At 43.3% G+C, this 27,306-nt stretch overlaps 1 protein-coding gene across 1 annotated transcript in view; it reads right to left on the minus strand.

Annotated features, from left to right (window-relative positions):
* METTL21C (methyltransferase 21C, AARS1 lysine) overlaps positions 1-26,945 on the minus strand; it is a 179,093-nt gene extending 152,148 nt beyond the window's left edge. Inside the window, exon 1 of the mRNA XM_069203142.1 lies at positions 26,752-26,945. Within this exon, the coding sequence (XP_069059243.1) occupies positions 26,752-26,857 (106 nt within the window). The 5' untranslated portion in view covers positions 26,858-26,945. The remainder of the gene's footprint in view (positions 1-26,751) is intronic.
* Positions 26,946-27,306: the final 361 nt, after the last annotated feature.

Genomic DNA, 27,306 nt, shown 5'->3' on the forward strand with positions numbered 1-27,306 from the left:
TTATTTGCGATTTCTAAAGCACATGTAAGAAGCAATTCCTTAATGTGAATTGGGCATTAAGGAATCGCTATTTACCACCAAGTTGAACTTGGTGGTAATCATGTGCAAATTTAAAAAATGCATTTAAAATGCATTTTCAAAATTTACATGTAAAACACGCATGCCCTTTTGGCATGTGTGCACCTTACATGTCCCCAAAAACTTTTTTGGGGTGCAGCAGAGGGGGCCTTAGGGCCCCAGCACCCTGGGGTTTTGCATTTCCAAAATTGCGCATTCCAGTTAGGAATTCGCAATTTTGCAAATGCAAAAAATTTGCAAATATGGGCCTACAGGCCTATAGGTGCGAATGGGGCCGGTATCACAATTTGCGATTCGGTAATAGCATTTGCGATTTTTAAGAAATCGCTATTACCGAATCGCAAATGTGATACATTGCATTTTGCGACTCAGAAATAGCGATTTCTTAAAAATCGCTATTTCCAACTCGCAAAATGCATTCTTGATACATCTGGCCTTAAGTACTGTGGGAGAGACAGGCTATCTTCACAGGAGGAACAGAATCTTGGCTAAAGCTACAGTTGGACAGTGTTTCGAAAAGCGGTGACAAAAGAAAGATGATTTTAAGTCATGTAAAGCTTGGACGCAGAAGTGGAGAAACAAAAACCCAGATTTATAAAGCCCTTGCGTTGCCATTGCATCACACGAGGAAGTGCAAGGCAAGGCAAGGGCTTCAGTGAGATTTACTAAGCGACGCAAAGCCAACTTGCGTGGCTATGTGTGGCTTGATAATTCTAGAATAACGCAAGTTACCTCGCTTGCCTGAACCACTCATGTGCTTGAATGACGCAAAACCGTGGTTAAGGCAACATGCATATGCGTAGTTCAGGCACTCAGCAGGAACAGCCAGGAGAGGAACTCAGCAGCCTGGTAAGTGGGGCTGGGGCACGTGGGGAGATTTTTAAGGACAGGGTAGGGTAGGTTTTAGAGTTCATGGTGGAGGGGTTGGGGTAGTTTTTAGGACAGGGTGGGGCAGGTTTTAGGGTTCAGGGTGGGGGCAGAGGGGTGGGGTAGTTCTTAGGAGAGGGTGGGGTAGGTTTTAGGGTTAGGGTCGGGGGTCCGGGCAGTTTTTAGGACTGGGCGGTGTAGTTTTTAGGACAGGGTGGAGTAGGTTTTAGGGTTTAGCGTAGGGGGTCAGGGTAGCTTTTAGGACAGGGCAGAGTAGGTTTTAGGGTTTAGGGCGGGGTGACGGGTCATTTTTGGGATAGGATGGGGTAGGTTTTAGGACAGGGGAGGTTTTAGGGTTTAGGGCAAGGGTGGGGGTCAAGGTAGTTTTTTGGGGCAGGGTGGGGTAGGTTTTAGGGTTTATTGGGGGGTCGGGGCAATTTCTAGGACAGGGTGAGGTCGTTTTTAGAACAGGGTAGGTTTTAGGGTTTATGGCGGGGGGTCGGGGTAGTTTTTAGGACAGGGCAGGGTAGGTTTTAGGGTTCAAGGCAGGGGTGGGGCCTTGGGGTACTTTTTAGGGTATGGTGTGGTAGTTGTTAGGACAGGATGGAGTAGGTTTTAAAGTTTAGGGCAGGGTCAGGGTAGTTTTTAGGACAGGGCAGGATAGGTTTTAGGTTTATGGTGAGGGTTAAGATAAGCTTTTAGGACAGGGTGGGGTCATTTTTAAGACAGGGTTGGTTTTAGGGTTTAGGGTGGAGGGTCGGGTAGTTTTTAGGACAGGGTGGAGTCACTTTTAGGACAGGGTAGGTTTTAGGGTTTAGGACGGGGGATGGGGTACTGTTTAAGACAGGGTGGGGTAGTTTGTAGGACAGGGTATGTTTTAGGGTTTGGGGGTTGGATTCGCTTTTAGGACAGGGGGTAGATTTTAAGACAGGGCCGGGTTACTTTTAGGGTTTAGGGCAGGGGTAGGCGGGTCGGGTAGTTTTTAGGACAGGGCAGGGTAGGTTTTAGGGTTTAGGGTGGGGGTGAGGGATCGGGATAGTTTTTAGGAAAGGGTGGGGTCGTTTTTAGGACAGAGTAGGTTTTATTGTGGGGGTGGGGTAGTTTTTAGGACAGGTGGAGTAGGTATTAGGACAGTTTGGGGAAGTTTTTAGGTCAGGGTAGGTTTCAGGCTTTAGGGCAAGGGGTTGGCGTAGTTTTTAGGACAGGTCGGGTAGGTTTTAGGGCAAGGCAGGGTAGCTTTTAGGTTTTAGGGTACGGGATATGGTTGGGATAGTTTTTAAGGACATGGTAGTGTAGGTTTTAGGGTATAGGGTGAGAGGTCAGGGTAGATTTTAGGACAGGATGGGGTAGTTTTAGGACAGTGTATGTTTTAGGGTTTAGGGCAGGGGTGGTGGGTCAAGGTAGTTTTTAGGACAGTGTGGGCAGGTTTTTGGACAGGCAGCCGTAGCTTTTAGGTTTTAGGGTAGTTTTTAGGACAGGGCAGTGTAGGTTTTAGGGTTTGGGGTGGTGGGTCGGGGTAGGTTTCAGGACAGGGTAGGTTTTAGGGCAAGGGGTCGGGTAGTTTTTATGACAGGTCAGGGTAGAGTTTAGGGTTTAGGGCAGAGGCGGGGTTGGGGTAGTTTTTAAGAGCAGGGTAGGTTTTAGGGTTTAGGGTGGGAGGTCAGGGTAGTTTTTAGGAAAGGGTGGGGTAGTTTTAGGACAGGGTAGATTTTAGGATTTAAGGCGGGGTCAGGGGTTGGGGAGTTTTTAAGACAGGGTGGGGTCGTTTTTAGGACAGGGTAGGTTTTAGGGTCTAGGGCGGGGGTTGGGATACTTTTTAGGACAGGGAGGGTAGTTTTTAGGCAGGGTAGGTTTTAGGGTTTAGGGTGGGGGTGGAGGGTTGAGGTAGTTTTCAGGGCAGGGCAGGATAGGTTTTAGGGTTTGGGGTGGTGGGTCAGGGTAGTTTTTAGGGCAGGGTAGGTGTTAGGGTGTCGGGCTAGGGGTTGGGTAGTATTTAGGGCAGTCTGGGGTAGATTTTATGATCGGGCAGGGTTACTTTTAGGGTATAGGGCAGGGAAGGGGGTTGGGGTCGTTTTTAAGGGCAGGGTAGGTTTTAGGGTTTACGGTGGGGGTCAGGATAGTTTTTAAGACAGGGTGCAGTATTTTTTAGGGCAGGGTAGGTTTTAGGGTCTAGGGCGGGGGGTCAGGGTAGTTTTTAGGACAGGGTGGGGTAGTTTTCAGGACAAGGTAGGTTTTAGGGTTTAGGACGCGGGTGGGGGGGTTAAGGTAGTTTTAGGACAGGGCGAGGTAGGTTTTAGGACAGGCAAGGGTAGCTTTTAGAGTTTGGAGGGTCAGGGTAGTTTTTATGACAGGGCAGGGTAGGTTTTAGGACAGGGCAGGGTAGCTTTTAGGGTTTAGGGCAGGGGCGGGGGATTGGGGTAGTTTTTAGGACAGAGTGGGGTAGTTTTAGCACAAGGTAGGTTTTAGAATTTAGGGCGGGTCAAGGGTCAGGGTAGTTTTTAAGACAGGGTGGGGTAGTTTTTAGGACAGGGTAGGTTTTAGGGTCTAGGGCGTGGAGTCGGGGTCGGGGTACTTTTTAGGACAGGGAGGGTACTTTTTAGGCAGGGTAGGTTTTAGGGTTTAGGGTGGGAGTCAGGATAGTTTTTAAGACAGGGTGCAGTAGTTTTCAGGACAGGATAGGTTTTAGGGTCTAGGGCGGGGGTAAGGGTAGTTTTTAGGACAGGGTGGGGTAGTTTTCAGGACAAGGTAGGTTTTAGGGTTTAGGACGCGGGTGAGGGGGTTAAGGTAGTTTTAGGACAGGGCGGTGTAGGTTTTAGGACAGGCAAGGGTAGCTTTTAGAGTTTGGAGGGTCAGGGTAATTTTTATGACAGGGCAGGGTAGGTTTTAGGGCAGGGTAGCTTTTAAGGTTTAGGGCAGGGTCAGGGTAGTTTTTAAGACAGGGTGGGGTAGTTTTTAGGACGGGGTAGGTTTTAGGGTCTAGGGCGGGGGTCAGGATATTTTTCAGGACAGGGTGGGGTAGTTTTTAGGACAGGGTAGCTTTTAGGATTTAGGGCAAGTGGTTGGTATAGCTTTTAGGACCGGTGAGGGTAGGTTTTAGGACAGGGCAGGGTAGCTTCTAAGGTTTAGGGCAAGGGTGGGGATTGGGGTCATTTTTAAGGACAGGGCAGGGTAGATTTTAGGGTGGGGGCAGGATATTTTTAGGACAGAGTGGGGTAGTTTTAGGACTGGATAGGTTTTAGGATTTAGGGCGGAGTCAGGGGTCAGGGTAGTTTTTAAGACAGAGAGGGGTAGTTTTTAGGACAGGGTAGCTTTTAGGATTTAGGCCGGGGGCCAGGGTAGTTTTTAGGACGGGGTGGGGTAGTTTTTAGGACAGGGTAGGTTTTAGGGTTTAAGGCACGGGTGGGGGGTTGGAGGTAGTTTTTAGGACAGGGCGAGGTTGGTTTTACGACAGGCAAGGGTAGCTTTTAGGGTTTGGGGGGTCAGGGAAGTTTTTAGGACAGGGCAGGGTAGGTTTTAGGGTTTGGGGTGGTGGGTCAGGTTTGTTTTAAGGCAGGGTAGGTTTTATGGTTTAGGGTGGGTGAGGGATTCAGGAGGTTGTATCACACAACCACACATGGCGTTACCACATATACCTTTACTAAGCATTCTTTTACAATGAAATTCATTATAAAGGCATGTGTGGTAAAGATGCATGGTTCCAATCGTGTTGTAAAGTCATGCGTGGTTCTGCCATGTGTGGGTCTGTCATACAACCCCGCAAGTCGTTGCCTTGCATTACTTTGCGTTGGGAAGGAATTCCGAGTGTGGAGTGTGGGTGTTCCAACACACCCACTTATGGTTTTTGGGAAGGTGCCCCTACCTGCACAAAAACAATCCTGCCTGTAATGGAGACACCCTTGCACCATGGCGCAAGAGTGCCTGCATTGGAGCTAGGCTGCACTGTGTGAGCCAGTGCAGAGAGAAAGCAGGAATGCACCATAAATTAGTACATAGGCACATTCCTGCTCTCTCCATTTGAGGTAGCACAGCAAGTTGTGCCCCTGAATTGCGTTGTGCCAAGTAATAGTATATTTGGGCCTTAGGGTCTAATTCACAAAGGCATTTGCGCTCATATGTGTTGGGGCGGACTCAGGGCCGGCTTTAGGGCGGTGAGAGCGGTGCGGCCGCACCGAGGGCCGTATTTATACTTTTTGACGCAAAACTGCGCTAACGCAGTTTTGCGTCAAAAAAATTAGCGCCGGCTAACGCCATTCTGAAGCGCCATGCGGGCGCCGTATTTATTGAATGGCGTTAGCCGGCGCTAGCAGACCGGCGCTGCCTGGTGTGCGTGGAAAAAAACCACGTACACCAGACAGCGCCGGCGTAGGGGGAAAATGGCGTATGGGCGTCTTAAAATGGGGCAAGTCAGGTTGCGTCGAAAAAATCGTCGTAACCCGACTTGCGCCATTTTTGTTCGACGCCCATCCCCCATCAACATGACTCCTATCATTGTAAAGATAGGAGTCATGCCCCCTTGCCCAATGGCCATGCCCAGGGGACTTATGTCCCCTGGGCATGGTCATTGGGCATAGTGGCATGTAGCGGGGCACAAATCAGGCCCCCCTATGCCACAAAAAAAAAAAAAAAAAAAACTTACCTGAACTTACCTTAATGTCCATGGGATGGGTCCCTCCGTCCTTGGGTGTCCTCCTGGGGTGGGCAAGGGTGGCAGGGGGGGTCCCTGGGGGCAGGGGAGGGCACTCTGGGCTCATTTTGAGCCCACTTGTCCCTTAACGCCATCCCTGACCCAGGCGTTAAAAAGCGGCGCAAATGCGCCGTTTTTGGCCACGCCCACTCCCGGGCGTCTCTTTTGCCCGGGAGTATAAATACCACGTAAAGGCCTGGGAGTCATTTTTTAAGACGGGAACGCCTCCCTTGCATATCATTAACGCAAGGAAGGGGTTCACGCTAAAAAATGACGCACACTCCGGGCACTTTGGCGTCCGAAGCGTCTAACGCCAGAGTATAAATATGGCGTTAGTTGGCGTTAGTTCTGCGTCGAATTTGCGTCGAAAAAAACGACGCAAATTCGGCGCAACCAGAGTATAAATATGGCCCCGAGTGCTGACCTCAGGGGGTCACTGTGTTTAGCAATAACTTACAAAGCTTGGAATTTAAAAGCACCTGCTGAAAAGTTTCTTGTGCGTCCAGCCTTCAGGAAGTTATCAAAATGTCAAGATACGTCTTGTGATTAATGTTCTTGCTAAAGAGAGAGAGATCGGAGGTTTGTTTAGCGGCAGCTTTGACTCGCCAAAAAATTCCAGGTGTACCACGCATTAGACTACTCCCACCCTTGCAAAGGAGTTAATCATGTGTATTGCTGCCTCGTCATGGTGTTATAGTACCCAGGAGCAAATGCATTTACTACTGCTAGGTCATCCTTTGTGCGTGTCTACAAGTGGTAAACCCTGCCATTTTCAATTACAAAAAAACACTTATGGAGAGCCAGACAGGCTTTTTATTCCACTGGGCATCTCACTGGTGGGTTGTAGCCCGTGAAGGCTGGCTTTGAAAGCCCAGGATGTTCCTGGTGCTTCTGTCTCTTCCTCCGAGACTAATTGCAGAAGGCAAACGGGAGGCTTCGAGAGAGTAAGAGGAAGGGTTGAGACAGTAGAGAGAGAAATCGAACACAGAGGGAGAAAGGAGAAGAGAGTGAGAACATGGATCTATTAAAAGAAAGAGATAGCAGGAAGAGTCGAAGGGAGCGGGCTGGTGTCAGCTTTTTTTAAATGACTGCATTTGGTTTCTCGGTCCGTACAGTTGTGAATGGCGAAGCGTTCCAGACGTACTACTGGTGAGTTTTATAGATAGCCAAAAGGTTATAAATCTAGTAGAGTGTACCTAAGTAGACTTTCAGTTTTTCTTTGTGAATCGAGCCCTTAAAACTGCAGCGTTTCCTAATGGGCAGCCAATGAAGGGCTGTCAGATACAAGGAAATATGTGGTGTAAGCTGAGCGTCAAACTAGCCTCTGAATTGTTGGCTGCTTTCCTGGTGGACATAAAATACTTGGGAAGCCCCATGTACCGTAGTCTAGGTGGTGGATTTCCAGCAAGAGGATGGAAATAAAGCAAAGGCTTCAAGAAAAACAAACAAGTAGAAATATGATTTTAAGGGCAAAAAGACGAGTCAACGGGGACATCAGGATTATGAGCGGTTTACACTGGGTGAAAGTGGGATTTCTCAGACCAAATGGAGATGTGGTCACCAAATATGAGCACATCTCTTGCATGATAATTAATACTTGTTGCCTTACAGTATGGCACACTGTACTCCATTCTTCCAGGTCAGTGGAGGGATGATCTCCACTGCCCTGATAGACTACAGGCCCCATATTTAGAGATCTTCACCAGGCATGCAGTGATCCCAGGGCCTTCAGCAGTGCCATCATCCCGCTGAAGGCACTACTAAAACTTTGCTGAGTGGCCACCATGTTTAACGCATCCACTCAGCAGAGTTGTTTGTTCTACATATACAAACTGGCACAGGGGAGTTTGTTATTGAAAAACAAAAAACATAAATATCCCTAACATGCTAGTAGTTTTCTCTCTGTTTGTAGGGGCTCATTAGTTTTATTTTTGGTTCTGGACCATTAGGCTTTCTCTGGCGGTCAAGATCAGGAAAAAAGTATGCTTGGTCATCTGCTATAAATAAAGAATGTCTGAGCAACTTTGATCGACAGCCCAATATCCGATGGCCCGTCAACCAAAGGTTTCCCTTGACAGAACCAGAGTAGCCACCAACATCGGCAACTTGGTGGTTCACCAACTCTAAACAGAATGCTGGAACTGTGAGTTTGGAGACTGCAATATCCTCATGGATGTGTGTCAATTCTTTGCTTACTAGTTTAGCATCACCACGCTTTACCAGGTGGCCGTGCATAGGAAAAATTATGATTGAATGTCTGCTGTAATTCGGGCAGACGGACTGAGTTATTTTGCCCGACTGCCCAATTTCCAGTGGGCTGTTGGTCATAGGCTTCTACCAGTAACGCCAGCATAGGTTTCGCCATTAGAAACATGCCAGTCTTCCTGCCTCTCAGTAGAGCAGTGGAACCATGAGTTTGGCAAACAAGATGCCCACCACAGTTTTGACACATTCTCCTGTTCATTAAACTCTAAAGGAGAGCCTTAATGTGTTATGAATCATCGCATGAGGAAATGGCTGTAAGACTGTTTTTGAAATGTATGCCGGATGTGTTGGTGTCACTGCTCATGTGGACAATGAGTTGTATGTCATCAGCATAAGTGTAAAAACCTAGATAATTGTGTTAAGAGGGGCAACATAGATGTTGAAATGAGTTAGCCTGATGGTGGAGGCCTGAGGAACCCCAATGGAGTGAGTCTTCAAAGAACAATGAAACAAATACTGAGGCACAACTTGCACTCTGTCCATAGGAAAAGAGCAGAGCAAAATTTGAGCTCAGACTCTTACTTTGTTCCTGTAGGAGTGATCTATTAGGATGGAATGGGAGACAGTTGAATAACATGGAATGGTTAATAAAATGATGAGGGCAACCTTTCCCCTCTGTTCAGCGATATCCAAAGATCACTCAATATGGAGACAAAAACTGATTTAGTACTGTGGCTTGATCTAAAGCCATCTTGGGCAGTATCAAGTTGACCATTGTAATCAAAGAAGCAGGAGAGTTTGTCATTGTCCAGGCTTTCCACCTGAGCAGAACACAGAAGAAAACACATACTGACCTGGGTGATCTGTATACATAATACTGTCATTATCTTGTATTAGCCCTTTTATTGTAAAGGTGTCTGTTTCCTTGCTCCTAAGGGGACTTTATAGCTCTCTGTTACTGTCCTAATCTCATCTAGGGTAGAGATCAAGGCTAACTCAGTAATGTGGCCAAAGTAGATGTCCAGTTGGCAAGAGTCCAGCACTTCTGACTATTTCAACATGTACATGAGTTGTGAATAAACAGTATAGAGGTGCACCACACAGTCAACAAGAGTCCCATATACAAACTGTTAAAATCTTTTTTATTTGTTCTCCTTAAGATCATCACAAAAACACCGAAGACAGCCAACGTGTTTCGCCCCCAAAAGGGACTTCTTCAGGGCTGTAATGTAACAAATACAAATACAACATGAATATACACTAGACAAACACACAGAACATATTCTGTATAAATACATACATAATCAAAAACGAATAAAAACACAGTAATTATGCTCAAGAGCAGAAAACACAACATAAAAATACACATAAAAACAATGATTCATGCCTAAATACTTGAATAACTGAACATGTTTAACCACCTACTCAAATGGTATCTGACTTATATGATGTACACTTATTGATGTCATTGTCTGATGATGAAGTGTTGCATGTGGAGGATTTGAGGGATGATTTAGATATTTTCAAGGATGTATATGTGGATAGTGGTCTTAAACCTCGTTCTAAGTTCATACCTTCCAGTACACACCACAACATTGACCTATTCAGGGAAAGAGTCTCAAAAGATCCACGTACATTTAAAAAAAAATCCAGGACATGGTCTCAAAAGAAATACAATCTGACTAGAGGGGAGAGAACAGCCCTTGAAAATTTGAGATCTGACAAAACTATAGTAATCAGGGAAGCAGACAAGGGTGGAAATGTTGTGATAATGAATACATTTGATTACATGGAGGACATTAATCAACAATTGGCAGATACCAATTGCTATGAATCTATTTTAAATAATCCCATCAAGGCGCTAACTGTACAGGTCAATATGCGCCTGCCAAATTGGCATGAGAGTTGCCTTTTAACAGATGGTGAGTATAACTATCTTTCTGTAAAAGATTCACGCTTTCCATGTATATATATTCTTCCTAAAATTCAAAAAGGGGGTCATTTCCCTCCAGGAAGGCCTTTTATACTGAGTATCTCTTCACCCATTGAAAGGCTATCCAGATATGTGGATACGTTTCTTCAAACCTTTGTCTGTAATCTGCCAGCATTCATACAGGACAGTAAGGATACCTTAAATACGTTTGAAGGCATGAACTGGTCAGGGGATCTGATTTTTGTCACTATGGATGTGGCCAGTTTATATACCTGCATACAGAAACCACATGGCATCAGAGCTGTTGAGTCTATTCTTCCACAAGAATGGCTGACCATCTTGAACATAATAAAGTGATTATGAAAATGATAGATATCATCCTTACGAAGAACTACTTTCTTCATGATGGCCGGTGGTTTCATCAGCTACAAGGCACTGTGATGGGTTGCTCCCCCTTATGCCAACCTTTTTATGGGCTGGTATGAGAGGGAACATGCCTGGTGCCGATACGCCTTCCCCTGGACAGTTTTGATTGTTTTTTAGGGAGGCATATCAATGACATCATCATGTTATGGAAGGGAACAGTGGGCCAACTAATAGCTTATCGCTTGAATGATAATCCTTAGAACATCAGACTGGCATTCAACCACAGTAGAGAAAAAATAGAGTTCTTTTCTATGTGGAAAATAATGTGGTACAAATCACAATGCTTAGAAAAATGACAGTTTGCAATAGCATCCTTCGTGTTACCAGTGCTCATCTTAAATCGGTTATTAATAACATCCCTATTTGCAAGATGGTATGCATAAGGCACAACGGCAGTTCCAGGGCAACAATTACTGCTAACATTGCCAGCACCAAGCAGCGGTTTAGGAACCTGGGATATGAGAAAAGGGTTGTGGCTAATGCAGAGAGAAGGATTCTTTTGGTGGATAGGAAAGACACACTTAGAAATACAGGTAGAACTGTTAAGGCCAATTACCCTGTGAGTGATGACATTTATAGAATTTAAAAAAAACATTGGTACTTGTTAACAGAGGTCCCTGGGCTTAGTGGCCACGTGTCCAACAAACCCAAAGTTACTTATTGCAGGGGCAAAATCATAAGGGATTGGTTATGCCCCCGTTATGTGACTATTTAAAAAAAACATCTTGGTAATCTACACAGATTAGGGGGTTTTATACGCATCGGGAATGTAACAGGTGTAGATTTGGTAGAGATAGGATCAAGAAATTTTATTAGAACACGGCCAGGACACATGAAATAAGACACTTTATCAATTGCAAGACCAAATTTGTCACATACATAATTGGTTGAGGTTGTGATGTAATATATGTGGGTAGACAGTTAGATCACATAAATTTAGAATCCACGAACATGTGTGTGATGGAGCATCATACCAACAATGCTGAAATTTGGTTTAATGGAATTTACCATATACCATTAGATCCAAGAGGGGGAAGCAGAGAAGTAACATTGTGGCGCAGGGAGGCTACGTGGGTTTGTTTTTTACGCAGCGTGGAGATGGGTCATAACAATGATGAAGAATTCCATTATTTTTAAAGATTTCTTTGTGCCCCTTTGCAATCTTAAACCATGAGTTCATCCGGTAGGGGTTAGTACCTTATGACATATCGGCCCTGTCTTATTTGCTAATGTGGGGATGAGGTTATGCACCATAAGTATGATCGTTACTAGGTTGCTAAAGCATTTTCAATATTTAAATGCTTTTGGAAGTTGTGAGTGCCCATATTGTAAACAACCATTAGAAAATACCAGTTGTTGCAGTTTGAATACAAATATCCTATATCTTTTACACTCTAGGATGGTGTTGTTGTTTTTGCACATCGTGATTCGAATGAAAGATATCCAAGTGCCATATGAGGTTATCCAAGTTATCATTGGTACTTTTTCAAAGTTGTAGCTTTAGGAAGTGCGGGCTTTGTGCATGCGCCTGAGTTGCTACAATGAGGTTTGGTGCTGTGGACGAGTTGTTTTAAAATAAGCATATGAAGACCCCTATGGGGGGAAGGATATCACGGTGTTATATTGGTTGATTATAGTGGACGTTGATTTCATTTCATAGACACCTTTTTGGACTTGTGAGCATTGTGTGTGTGCCTTAATTGATAGAATGGGGTCTGGTGTTGTGGATCGCTTTAGATTTTGGAACACAACTGATGACATTTGGGAAGGTAAGACATGCAATAGAGGACTAATTGTCTTTGGACAGAATTTTTGGTGATGCAATTGTTTTTTTGCTTGTTTTTTGTAACAAAGTAGTATTGGAACTACTTGTCTGGGACTTGGGAATTTTTTATTATTGATATTGGTTCTATGTTAGGATGGTTGACATTAACCACTTTAGTCGATGAAATTAGGTTGGTGCTGAGGCTTATTCTAGATTTTGGTAAATATTTAAATATGTGTGAGAAAGTGAGCCATGCATATTGCTTCATTATCGACATTTGCACCACGTCAGGATAGTCAACACCAACTGCTCTAGTTGACATAATGAGGTTGGTGTTGGGGTGTATTCCAGATTTTTTAAAATAATTGATGAAGTGCGAGACAGTGGGACAGGCATGGGATTTATTCATTGTTTCTTTTGGGATATCATTTTTTGGTAATGGTCTCGCTTTTCAATGAGTTTTCTTTGTAATATGGCTTTATTTTTACCATCTGTTTGGGCCTAGGGAAATCATTTCAGTATTGATATCCACTCCACGTCAAGATGGCTGACACCAAAACAATCTGGTGGGTCGGACTATGCTGATGAGGGAAGGTCAACATCATGTGATACCCAGGGGTACTGCACTTGAGTGGAAAGATGGACGTGACTTTAAAACACTGAATTCCAACATTGGGGTTTCTTTGATTTTCTGTTTCCACATGAGTGGGAAAAAGGATGGGTGCAAGCAGCTGTCGGCACCAATTGTAGTGAGTAGTGGTCCAGCTTGATTAGTTTTTTAGAGATTGATATGTTGGCATTCAGGAATAGCACCTTTTGTGTGATGCGCTGCCTGCCAATATACCACCCACAAAACGGTGTTTGCTTAACAAATGGCCACAAATCGATTGACATGTCGGCATTTTGGATAAGCATTCCATACTGCATCAACGCACATATTAAATATGGCTATGAAGGGAAGTGTGGCCTGCCTCTCATGGGGTTTGACCTTTATTTGAAACGTTTTTAAGTTGTGGCTTAAACATTAATATGCCACCCATAAAATGGTGCATATCTATGAAATGGCCATGAATTGGAATGTGGTCTGCCTCCCATGTAGGGGTCGAACTTCTATTGGGATTGTTAATATGTTGTGCTAATCGTCAATACGCTGTTGACAACACGGGGGCTAATGTCTTTTTGTGATATTAATTATGGTTTCTGCATGATGCACTACGTACCAGTTTATTGTGGTCAGTAGAATGGACTTGGAACATTGTTGGATATTGTGCGGTAACAGGATTTGCATGAATAATGAGTGGTCTCTGAGTAGTGTCTGGTCCAAAATGGAGCATATTTGCGGACATGAGGACAGTTTTTGTGGCCATGTTATTTATGGTATTACTCGCCCCTTCTCTGCCCTTTCTGGGTCATCTGAGAGTCACTAAATAATGGCCACTACTTGTGGCTAATATTTATTTGCACTTGTCTGACTAACACAATGTGGGAATATATTGATTTCGTTATATCAAATGGCGTTTTTGTTCAAATACAGTCAGGTGCCACAACGGGAGAATGGACCCGTATTCAAGAAAGAATGATTTCCTGATGTTATTCTTTACCACTAGAGGTTGATGGGAGTTGTGTTTCAGTATGTATACCAAAATGTGGATCTATACTGCATCTTATGTGCACATATTAACAGGACACTACATATAATAATTTCGTTGGGATCCTTTGGGTTGTTTATATGTATTAACAACTACTGAAACTTAATTTCAAGTCATAACCACTAATATTCACGGGGATCGATTTTTTTTAACAGTGGTGAGTTTTATGGATAAAATAAATCTTGTAAAATGCAACTTTATTGTTTATGCAGCAACCAGGAAACGTGGATTGTGTTATGAGGTGAATTGTTTAAAACTTCATACATGATGTACCCCATATAATCGATTTAGATGACTTGCATTCCTTTAGTATGGTAGGTACCTATGTGGTGACTTGTTTTCTTAATGGCACAGTTTGAGTTATGTTAGCATATGTGATTTTTTCTGTGGGGAACGGAATGTTTTCTGGGCTGATAAATGTTTGAAGGATTAATGTTTATTCCAATCCTTATGTTTTGATGGTGTCCTACTGTTATTATGAAAAAAGAAGATATGGCTAATAGTGAAAGGTGGGGACTTTCCCTCAAACATCATATGGTGAATACTACTGGAATAAGTCTTAGCCAAGAGATAGTATCATGGTGTGTGTATATATATATATATATATATATATATATATATATATATATATATATATATAATCTACTGGATTGATAATGCGCTTCATTTGAATAAGCTTTAATAACATGAGTATATATGTGCCTTTATGGTGTATTAATGTCTGGAATGGTTTATTTTATTGGGAGTGATTTGTGCCACCCTTTCCCATGTAAGGTTTTCTATTAGGATATTACATTCTAGCAGTTTTATCACTTCATTAATTAAGATGTAATTATCTTGAGGGGATCCTTTGGAATGTTGTATGGTGCATGTTTTAGGGTCTAAATTATAATCAATGGATTAATATGATCTTGCCCACCTGATTGATGGATAGTGCTTTTTTGGATGAATTATAAGTAAATGAGGTAGTGTTAACATCTTTTGGTAAATATGTATCTCAATTTGGAAATTAAGGATATTAGAATACGCCCTTATCAAGGTTTTAGGACTAATGTTGGTAACTATAAATGTATTCTTTATATACAAAACAAGCCGCAAAGAATGCTCCCTTATATTCAATTCAATTACATGGTTGATTTTTTTCTTCTTGTATTGTTTGTGTGGTACTTGGGTATGAATCATTGTTTTTATATGTATTTTTATATTGTGTTTTCTGTCCTTGAGCATAATTATTGTGTTTTTATTCATTTTTTATCACCTCTGTATGCGGGTCATCCCACCCCCCATGAAACCAGTCATTGGTAAGGAGCTGCCCAATAATAAAGAGGTATGTTCGCTATGGCCAGGCCTTCATCATACATTGCCTGTGTGCATTTGCTGAAACTCCCTTGGGGGTGTCGTCGGCCCAAACTAATTTGCGGTTTAGGGCCTGAACAGACTCAAACCATGCTTCTGGAATGTGCAGGGGATGATTTTGTAAGATGTACAAAAATTTGGGGAGGGCCATCAACTTGAACAGTGCGATCCTGCCCATGGTATTGAGGGAAGATTGGACCACAGCACTAGATCCTCTTTGGCTTTGTGCATTATGGGGACAAGGTTCAGGCTCCATGCCAGGTTTGTCCCCAAGATATGTATATTCCAAGGTACTGAAAACTAACCTGGAGCACCAGTAGTTGTGATTGCCAGATCTTGTCCCGGCGGTCTCACCGCAGGGGGACCAGTAGGAGTTTGTCCCAATTAACTCAGAACCCTGAGGTGTCCCCAAAGATGATTAGGATCCAAAGGAGTCTAGGCCCAGTTTCTGTGGTTTTCGACATGAATAAGAGGACATCATCCGCATATAGTGCATATAATTGGCTCTTTTATTCAATGACTATAAGTTCTCTTTAGCAATGGTCATTATGGGCTATGGCTTACTGTGTCGGATGTATGGCAATGACTTTCAAATGCGCCTGAGTTTACAAATGCAAAGTAAAGGTTGTGACTAGGTCCTTGGTGAGGTTTAGGTCTACATGAAACCAAGTGCACTGTCTGGAGAGTATTTCTTTTTCCAGAATAGAGCAATTAGTTGTCTCTCTGCCTTTAATGTCTAGTCAATCAGAACGTAAACCCTGGATGGTGATTGACCAATCTGCAGAAATAGAGAACCTCAGGACACCTTTGACATAAGAGAGAACTTCCTCTCCAAACATCTACAAGACACCTCCAGCAGACATCTGTCATGACTGGAAAGATGCACTGTGCACGCCCTGGCACCAGGCAGCATTGAAATCTCACCTTACATGCCAAATCAATTTAAGGTATGCTTCTATAAACTTTAGGAACGTTGGACTTAAATGTCATACTGTCCATGCCTCATAGGTGCCAGCACAATTCTTAACCTCTCCCACCTCTTTTGATAAGGTCATTTCTTTATTTGGTCTCTTTTGTGCAATACCCATTGTGGGTCCGAAATAAGGTCTCCCCTGATCCTGAATAGGACTAATATGTTGTTTTCCCAAATAGTGTCAGGTTTTGTGCCAACGGGTGTAGGGCTCATTGCTGGAGCTGGCAGGATGGAATCCTGGCTGCTTCTTGTATAGCATATTATGTTTTACTTTGTTTTACTTTGTGAGAAGCATTTATTCTGGCCCCCGGTGGAACATGTCTGGAAGAATTATGCACTCTCCTTTTTCTGCAGAGCTGAACATTGTTTCTTTCTAGTGCTGGGTTGAAGTGATGGCTGCGGTGTTTTGGGTATACAGGGAAAGGACAGAGATAAGGTTGTCTTTCTCAGATTATTGCTCCCACCCTTCTACAATGGACAATTCAGAGATGTGCTGCTCAGTAGTACTGTAGGATGCCGGGGCCAGCCAGTCCCACTCTGTCTATAGGGACCATTAGGACCTTTTGCAGAAGACATTGTCTCCCCTGCCCCAAATGACATAGATCATATGCATTTGAATAATCTGTATTTCTAATAAGGAAATACTGGTTTAGAATGCTTAGAAAACATACAGGACCATTGGAAGTATATTCATTTCAAGAACAATTATACTCCCTATCCAAGAGACACAGAGAGTCAGCCTTCACAGATCTTTATAGATCTGGTTTTGGGGGGTGGGCTAATTAGCATCTTTTCATTCTGTTAGTTATACTTTAGCCCAGTTACTAAAGCAAACGTGATTCCATTTAAACAATGAAAGAGATTGTAGCCTAGGCACTTTTTCTGGCAGGATTATCAATTTCAGAAACATTGTTTTTTGCTGTTTGACTTGAAAGTTAGACAATCTGAAAACTTGGTCAAGCTACTCTAGTTTTCCTGGCAGGGAGCAATCTGGGTCAGTTAAAGAAACCAGCCCATTTTCAGCAAGGAGAGGGCGCTTGTGCTCTTTTCTGATGAATGGGATTCCTCTTACATTGGTCTGTGCCCTGATCTTTAAGGCCAGTCCTTCCACCCCCAGGGTAAATAGAAGGCGAGTGAGTGGGTAGCCCTTTCTAGTGCCCCTCTGGAAGGAAAACTGGGAAACCTCTGTCCATTCACTTGGATTGACAGTGTTGGCCACTTATACCTCGTTCCGATCCATTCCTTCATTTTCACATCCATCATTCTCTTGTCAAGGGCTGCTTCCAAAGAACTCTCAGCTTACCCAATCTATTGATTTTTCTGTATCTAGTGATTAGAGTATAGCCAGAGGCTTCTTTCTGTTAACTGTCTCCACCGGGAGGGCCAGTCACCTAATGTTGTCACTCCCTGTCTATGCTTAGTAAAAGCCAACCTGATCAGAGCATATCAAGATCAGCATCAAGTTCTCCAATCTATTAGTCAGAACTTTTGTGAATATTTTTGCATAAGTGTTTAAAAGTGAAATAGGTCTATAGGTATGCTCCTCAAGGCTCCTTCTGTGATTGGGTATGGGATTTATATCAGCCCCACACACTGTAGGAGTCAAACCCAAGCGGTATGTGAAAATAAAACGGGCCTCTAGAGGCTCACCCAGCTGCGGAAGGATGTATTGTAGAATGATACTGGAACCATCCTCTGCTGGGGTTTTGTTTGGGGGGCATAATTTTCAGGCCTTCTCAGATTACAGTCATATATATATATATATATATATATATCTTTTTTGCACATTAAGGGTCATATTTATACTTTTTGATGCAAAACTGCACTAATGCAGTTTTGCATCAAAAAGTTTAGCACAATCCTGCGCTACTCCTGTGCGCCAGCAGGGTGCCATATTTATAGTATGGCACAAGCCGGTGCAAAGTGTGGACTAGCGTAAAAAATGGCATTAGCTGGGTGGGGGTGGTTGTATGGGAGAAGGGTGTTTTGCACCAAAAATGCTGCTAGGCTGTTTAGAGGCAAATAAAATGCCTCTATCCAGCCTAGCGTCATTTTCTGACACAAAACTATCCATACCACATGACTCCTGTCATAGATAAGACAGGTGTCATGTCCACCACCCTAATGGCCAGCACAGGGGACAGGGGTCTCCTGTGCATGGCCATTGCATCCATGCAGGGGGCCCTAAGCTGGGCCCTCGATGGCACTTTAATTAAAAATAAAAATACTTACCCATACTTACCCTACTTACCTGGGATGGGGTCCCCCATCCTCCGGTGTCCCTCTGGTGTGGTTGGGGGTGTTCCTGGGGCTTGAGAAGGACACCTGTGGACCCATTCCATAGCGTTCAACCATGGAAATGAGTCCACAGGTCCCCTAACACCTGGTCTGAGCAATATTGAGCCCTTCCTCCCACCCGTGCGTCATTTTACCACAGGGGGATAAATATGGGGCTATGGGGTTAGCACCATTTTATAGATGGAAACACCTACCTTGCATCTCATTAATGCAAGGTAGGTTCCAGCATCTAAAAAATGATGCAAACTCCAAAATTTTGACGTTAGACGTGTCTAGCTTCAAAATATAAATATGGAGTTAGTTTTGTACCGAATTTGCGTAAACAAATGATGCAAATTCAGCAGAAGTGGAGTATAAATATGCCCCTAAGGGACATATTTATACTCTGTTTGTGCTGAAATAGTGTCATTTCTTTTAAGCTATTTCAGTGCGAACTTAACTCCATATTTATATTTTGACGCTAAACCTGTCTAGTGTCAAAATATTGTAGTTAAAGTCATTTTTTGCCTGCAGAAAACTACCTTGCGTCAATGAGATGCAAGGTAGGCGTTCCCAGGCAAAAAATTATTCTAAGGCCCAGGTGCCTTATTTATCCTCCCGTGCCAAATGGTGCATTGGAGGCCGGACTAAATAAAAGCTCTACGCTTGCTTAGCGCTATTATTTAATGCCTGGGTCAGGGCAGTCGTTAGGGGACTTGTGGGCCGTTTTCCATGGTCAGAGACTATGGAAAGAGCCCACAGATGCCCTTCCTCGGCCCCAGGGACACCCCCACCCACACCAGGAAGACACCTAAGAATGGGGGACCCCATCCCAGGTAAGTAAAGGTAAGTAGAGGTGAGTATATTTTTCTTTTTTGTAAGTGCCATGGGGGGGGCTAACTTGGGCCCCTCTACATGGCACTGGCCCCAGTGGCCGTGCCCAGGGGACATAAGTCCCCTGGGCATAGCCATTGGGCTGGGGGGCATGACTCCCATCTTTACTTAGACAGCAGTCATGGCCATGGGGGTTGTGCCCCGAAATGTGACGCTAATCAGGTTAGAGTCATTTTCTTGACTCTAACCTGACTAGCGCCATTCTTTGACGCACAACCTCCAGTTTTCCCTACGCCTCCCCCACCCGGTAAGCATCAACTATTTTGAGATAGTGAGATATTAGGCTGTTTTATATTTGGTTATCTCAACTTGCTTTCAGAATGGGATGCAGAAGCTACCCGAACCATTTTCTGTTCAACACGGTTTGATATATACGCCACTTGAGGTTATAATTGATCCTTTGTTCAACTTCTGTTTAATATGGTTTGGCATATATGCCATTTGATTGTGTAATCGGCTTCCTTACTCCACATGCTCTACATTAAATAGTTATTGTTGTGGTATTTGTTTTATAAACAAAGAAGGAAGGCAGTTATCATGGAAAGATATTTGGAAGATACTCCAATATATATTATGGAGGAGATGCAAATTAAGATAAGTCTGCCCGCAAGGTTCATTATTTCTAATATATTTACACACCTCTTCTCTCCTTTTTATTGTTTAAGTTAGGACTTATGAGTATGGCCACTAAATTACGGCGTCAATACTTGAAACTCTAGAGGTCAACTGTCCTGCCTATTTCACTGATGCCTCAGAGCACCCTGTAATTTGGTATGTGTAAGCTAGTTACCGCTTGCACAATCATCCTTTCAAGCTGCTGCTAGGTTCAATGATAAACACATCTTTTGTTGACCCTTATAATTGCCAGGCTATGTCCAGTTTTCAGAGAGTGAGTTTGTTTATCTGTGGTCTCCAGGTACTTAAGTTGTGCTGTGAGGGCATTTTACAATATCCTCTTTTCTCTTGCGATGCTGGCATCATACGGATGGCCACACACTGTTGCTTTGAAAGCATGGTGGGGAGGTATCAAGTGGTATGTTAGCTTTAAATTATTCTTTTTTCAAGTCTTTTTATTAGGTATTTTTATAACTGACTTGACAAAATAGAAACAACCTCCTCTCCCAGGGTGCTCAGCGGGCATTTGTTACAGGAGTACATAACCACAATCATGAACACTAATGGCTAGTTTCAAAACATCAAGAAATGAATTTCCCCCTCATCCACCTTAAACTAATCTTTGTGAACCAAGTCTCAGATGGTGCTTACCTGCAATCTCAAAATACCTTTTCCAAGGACCCCCTCTTCCCTCCTAGGACATCTATAAATAGGCATGATCGAAGATCAATATATCAATGATGGACACCTCCAATAGGAAAAGGAGAAGATCGGCAATATTAATATTGAATTGATAATATGTGGCAGGCACATTTAAGTAGAATGAGTAATCCCTAACACTAGGGTAGATATTGATCCATGGATCGATCACATTGAAATGTGTCACTCCCTTGTTTAGTCTTCCAGAAATAGCCGCTGAAGTGGAGAGATTTTTATGGGCCCCTTTGAGTTTGGGATCCCATGCCAAGTTAAAGTCTCCCCCCACCACCAGTTGCTCTTCTACAACAGCAAGTACTCCCTGCAGTACTCCAGGTAAGAATGATTCTTGTGCTTCCTGTAGTTCTCAGAGATTTCTGAAAACAGAGGGCTTATGTTGGACCATTAGTTGGACTCTGATATAGCAGACCCCCAGACCTATGACCCTCCCTTCCTACATGCCTATTTACAGAGAAGTGCACGCCCTGCTGTTTGTGACTCATCAGAGGTTCAGAACTTCAGGAAGACAACATGAGGATCATGCTCCCTAGAATAACACATAGTTGTTATATTTTACCTGGGGAAATTAAACATGTTACATTCCATTATATTAACTTGAATGGAAACCTGGCAGTGGGCTTTTGTAACTTCTTCAGTGTAATATCCAATCCCCATTACCACAACTCCCACATCCACATTTTTGAGACAGTCAAGGGCCAAACATCAAATCCACTCTTCACCACCAACCTCAAAAGTGAACACCAGGCTACCATAAAGCAAAATCCTGAGCAAAGCAAAAAGAAAGAAAGAAACAAATGTGAGTGGGAATTCTTAAATTAATCTCAGCCACTGGTAATTGTTATGGGTAGCATTCCAAACCATTGTTTTTTCTCGCTTTGTCAGGACAGAATGGGAGGTATCACATTCAAATTAGCCATGGACTTGCTCTCATTTTACCATTTGCTTTTTTCCCTAAAATTAATACTTCTTTGGGCGAGTAAGAGGAAACTGCCAAGAGTCCTCACAAATTCTTCAGAATAGAACAAAAGTTCACCACAATCTTGTGCATAGCAAATGTGATCACTCACTTGCATAAACTTAATACTGATGGCACCTTTTTAGCACTCACACATATGTCCTACCACCCTGCCACAACAACCATCTACAATGACTTTGCAATTATACAACGCAGTACCACAGAAGTCATCATACCTCAACAACCATGTGCCACAAGCTTCTCATTCACTCTCCCAACAAAAATACTATCATTGCTAAAAGCCTCAAGTCCAGCTAAGACTCAAGTAACCCTTGCCCAGCTGCTATTGTCTGTGGACATACGGCCTATCACAATAACTACCTTCATACATAGCTGCCTCAAAGTGGGTTGTGTACATGCTGTCCTGTAACACCGTTTGTTAGCTCTGTCCAGCCTCCATGCAGCAGGACTAAACCACTAATACTGCAAAGCTGGCCTTCCATAGAACTCAAGAATTCAGAAAAATATGTTGCCATCGAACACCAATTCCACATAAAAACCAACTAACCTTCAGGCACCCCCATTCTGGCTTCACCCACAACACGGTACAGAAACAGCTCCAGTTACCATTTGGAGTGAGATAATAGGAATAGTAGATAATAGATCCAACTGCATATTGATCTTCCTGGAGCTTTTTTTGCCTCTGACATGGTGAAGTCCAAAATCCCATTCCACCACTACCTGTTAGTGGCCACTATCTCAATGGAGCACGTAAGTGTTTTAAAAGCTCCCTTTTGGGCCAGAGTCAAAGAGTAAAACTAGGTGAACCGATCATTCCTCGTGCACTGATTTGCTGGTGGCATGCCTCAAAGATCACCCTTGTCACTGCATCCTTTCAACATTTCTAATAAATTTCGCTGTGTCGCGCAGGGCAGGGCAGCAAGGCTTCTTGCTGCCCTGCCCTGTGTCAAAAGAAAAGGGCAGGAATGCACCCCATCTCTGAGATATGACGCATTCCTGTCCTCTTCCAGTGCACTGACGCACAATTGGCTGCCTTGAGCCACCGCAGGCACCCTTGCTCCATGGTGCAAGGGTATGTGCTTTGTAGGAATGATTGTTTTTCTGCAGGAAGGGACACAGAAACAACCAACTGAGGTGTTTTTCTCCTTTTATGTGTGCTGCAGAATGCAGCACACATAGAAAAAGGAAAAAACTAGGAGAAATACTTATTTCTGCTTGTTACGCCTCCCCCGGGGAGGAGTACGCTTTTGACGCATTCCTAGATCTACAAATCCTTGTAAATCTGGGAGTGAGTCAAAATCCATGGGTGTTGTGTGCGAACAACCACCGCAATGTCCATGGAACGCCTCTTTGACGCAGAGTAAGGAAATGCAGCAACTTGATCTGCATTGCTTTACTCCATATTTTTTAGCCCATGATAAGCCACACAAAGTGGCTTTGCATGACCTTGTAGATATGGGTCTGCAGCCTGCGCCGCCGGTGCATCATGAAAAGTGGCGCACGGGCGGCACAAGCCACTTATAAATATGCCCCTGAGTTTATTACCCATCTTCACATCATTCAAGCCCTTACAATGCTAAACAATAATGTAATATTAAACTTTAAGATACAGGAGCACCAAAGGCAGCTAAAAGCTCGAGCTGCTGGCATCCGTTAAATACTACCAAAAAAGCATAAAGATGCATTGATAAAATCATTTCTTTTTCAAATTGAATATAGCTTTTATAGTCTGGCACTAGCACTTTACCTGGAACTGTGTCTAATCAGACTACTGTTCCAGTTATAAGAAAGACACAGTTAGAGTGACTTGGTGATTATTTAGTGAACGTATTCATGTTAATATAAGACATATGCACATAGAGCTTGAAATATGGCTTTGAATGCCGTATATTCATAATCATGAAAACTCCCCTGTCACAACTGTATTCTTTCTGTAGCAGTCAAAATCAACAAACAGGAAAGTGATCTAAGAAAGGATTGAATCGATCTCACCCTCTGATTGTCTCTTGGCTAACATTACATTCCAAACCCCAGGTCCTAGGATTTTTATCATTCTTTAGAGTGAAATTTGATCAATTTCTCCTTTATTCTATTCCTCTGCCTCTCCTCCCCATCCTCTTTCTGTGTGTACTTCTATGGCTAGAGAGTGAACCCCATCCCTGCTAAGTAAGAGAAATGGGAGGGTGCAGAGGACAGAAGAAGAACAGAGGGGAAAGACAATGGCTAAGCAAGACAAGTGAAGTAAAGGGAGAGGAATGGGCATAGAAATGAAGTAGAGAGAAAGGTGAGGTAAGAAGAGATGCAGGGTGAGGAGATGGAAGGGTAGGTCATCAGAAAAGATAGTGAGGTAGAAAGAGAAAGAGGTACATAAAGAGAAGGAGAAAGATAGGTGAAGTGTCCTGGTGAGGTAGAGACTTAGAACAAGCTAGAAACATGAGTAAGAAAATTATTGTTGATTACTGTGGACTTCCTGTTAATGGTTGAAAGGTTTGTCGCAACAGATATGCATTTTTTTTTTTTTTAAGTCTTTGTATTATTGAAACCTAATTTCAGGGGTTGGGTTGGTGTATACTAAGGGTGAGGGAGGAAAAGCTAAGGTAGAAGGGGAAGTGATTAAGAGAAAGGTAGAGGCAGAGTGAGGTAGAGGGATGAGGTGGTGAGAGAAGTATAGAGAGATACAAGGTAGTGAGGGGTGAGTTAGCGAGAGCAGATAAATAGGAAGGGGTATAGACAGACAGTTTAGATAAAGACTATATACCACAATGAAATATATACAGAGCAAGTGAAGAGTAGACAGAGACTAGGTGCTGGAAGAAAAGAGGTGCAGTAGAGAGATAGTGGTGATGTTGAGACAGAGATGAAAGGTAGGGGTAGAAAGATGCATAAGAAGAGAGAGGTAGAGTGGGAGGTTAGATAGAAATGGTGAGTCAAAATATAGAAGGGATCAGCAGAGAAAAGCAGAATAGACAGAAGACAGGAGGGAATGATAGAGAAAAAGAGGCAGAGGTAAAGGTAAAAGTAGAGGTAGAGATAGAGATAGAAAAGAGGTAACAAGAAAGGAATAATGTAGTGTGAGAGGTGAGCTAGAGATGACAGATGTAGAAAGAGTGTGGTGTGGTGGGGAGGTGAGGTAACAATGAAATGGAGGAGTAAGTTGAGAGGTTCAGTATTGAGCGAGAAAAAGCATTTGGGTAGAGAAGAAAGGAGGTAGTGAAAGATTTGAGGTATAGAGAGAAATTGGGCAAACAGGTGAGGTAAGAGTGATGAGGCAGAGAGAGGGCTCAAAGAGAAGTAGACAAAGGTGAGGTTTTTAATGATGGGGAGAAATTTTAAGTAAAGAGGGAGATGAAATTGAGAGGAGGGTGAAGAGGAAGGTGAAATGCATGGAGGAGAGACGAAAAATAGCACTGAAGTTTATGGGTTATTTTCAATTGTACAGTATTTGCAATGTCATCATGGGCCCAGTGGTGTGAGGGGTCCATGAACCCTGAATGTTGCTTTATTTTATTCCCGATGAGTGGTCATGGCCCATTCTTCTTACTTGCACTAGGGCTAATGGCACGCTAGCTACGCCACTGTGAAATGTAGAGATGAGGCTGAAGTAGAGATAGAATTGTGGTAGAGAGACATGGTAGAGGGTGGAGACGTAGCAATAGGCTCAGAGAGTAGCGAAGAGAGAAGTAAGATCAGGAGATTGAGGTAAAGAGGACAGGGAAAATAGAGGAGTATTGTAAGAGAGTGAGGTGCATGTAGACGAGGTATGGGGAGTTGAAATAGCAAAAGGGGTGGGTACACAGATATGTAGAGAAAGGGAGAGAGAGAAGTAAAAGACGAATGGTACAGTAGAAAATGTGAGGTGAAATAAGTAGAGCAACATGAGAGAGAAAAATTATTTGTAAACCTAATTGCCACCAATTGCCTGAGAGCACAAGAGTTAAGTTTGGACAAGCTGAGCATGCGTTCTAAGATTCTATGAAGTGACCATGCCCAGCTGTCAATGTAAACAATAATCTGGTGGCAGATTTAACAAAATTCACATAATCCAGCGCAGCAAGACACCTTATTGCATGCATGTCTGGGTGAAGCAAGAATACGCAATATTTAACATTCTATTGTGCATTCCTGCCCTCTCCTTGTACTGGCGCACTATGTGCTGCCTAGAGCCAATGCAGGCCATGGTGAAGGGTGTCTGCACAGGAGGCAGGATTGTTTTTGTGCAGGAAGGGGCACCTTCCTGCACAAAAACAAACTTCTGAGGCGTGTTCCTTTTTTGTGTGCTGCAGAATGGAGCACACATAGAAAGAGGGGCAAACAAGTAGAAATAAACATGCTTGTCTTTGTTATGCCCCACCTGGGAGGCATGCCATTTTGACGAATTCCCTGGTCTACCACTCATGGTAGATTTGGGGATGTGACAAAAGCCATGGATGGATGCATGGGAACACCCATGCTTCACTCCTGGAATGCCTCCCTGGGCCAGAGAAACGCAAGTCAGTGACCTGCGCTGCCTTGTGTTACTCCAGATTTACCAAGCCACTCAGTGTCACACAAGGTGGTCTTGCGTGACATGGTAAACCTCATTCTAGATTTTGCATTGCCCTGCACCCCCTTGCGTGGCGCAAAACGCTAGATAAATCATATACCTGCTTTTTCATGCTTGCTCTCATTATGAAGGAACTTCCTGATCACTTATGGAAGGTGGTGACCGCGGGCAGTAGCCCACTTTGTCCACGGCTAAAGCGGCTCTCGATTTGTCCCTTCAAAAAAATACAGAGAAAGACAAATGAGAATGTAGAGTTTGGGCAGAAAACTGAAGCGGTTGGTGGTGCCTTGAAATATAAATTCCTTGATATAATTTGAATAAAATCAGGTGTGGAGGAGGAAGGCTGAAAAACTGTAAGAAAGAAATACAAGTAAATGTTGACATGACATATAAATCAATTTGTAAGCATAAAAGACTACTTACTGAAACGAATAATATTGAGAAGCATGTTCTCCACAGTGTTCAGTGCAATAAAAGCAGGTATCCAGGAATGTCATTTATACTCTTATAACCCATGTGTATTATCTTGATAACTAAGTAATTAATAAAACCCATGTCCATGTTTTCTGTTATTTTTTCAACTATTGATCATGAACAATATGGTCACGATGTATAACATTCAACATGTATTCTTACTTAAGGCAATACAGAGCAAAGTTATACCTGCACAAACCTTAAACTGCATGGACTCTATAATATAAAACAGGCATTTATTCAGAAATCATATTACAAATAACATAAATAAACATAACAAACATCTGTAAAGGGCACAAAAGGTATTCGTCTATATTACCCTTCTGATTTGGGTGGCATGCCTCTGTGCCACAATCCGGGTTTTCCTGATCTGTTTCTGCCTCCTGAGTACCATTCACCTCTTCTTCAGGAGGTCGAGCATCCATCGCTAGATAGCAGCACCGATGAAGCAGACAGCAACCACAAGGCAGAACACGACACAACCAATGCGCCTACACCCGTTCCAGTGGGTGTTCAGCCGGCTAATCTCCCGCTCGCTGCCTTCCCCCCTTGTTTTATAGCTCGCTACCTAACGCAGACAACACCTGCTCTCTATCACGTTGAGCGCCAGAAGCCCCTGCATTTCCTAAATATCTGCGGGCTTTTCTCCAGTAGTCATAGTGCCTGTGAGGTTGTTGGTGGGGGAGTACGGTGGGCACAGGGGAATTGGGCATGTTTCCGCGCCTCTGTAATTAATAGCGCTGCAAAGCTGTACCTGCCAAATATATTCCGGGGATGAAATATGTGCGTATATTCATTTACAATATTTACAAGGCAGGTGGCCAGTCTTGCACTCTGAGGCGGGTCATATGAAGTGTGTAACTGTTTTCCTGCT

This window comes from Pleurodeles waltl, chromosome 8 (genome assembly GCF_031143425.1).
Source record: "Pleurodeles waltl isolate 20211129_DDA chromosome 8, aPleWal1.hap1.20221129, whole genome shotgun sequence".
In the NCBI taxonomy this organism is placed as follows: domain Eukaryota; kingdom Metazoa; phylum Chordata; class Amphibia; order Caudata; family Salamandridae; genus Pleurodeles; species Pleurodeles waltl.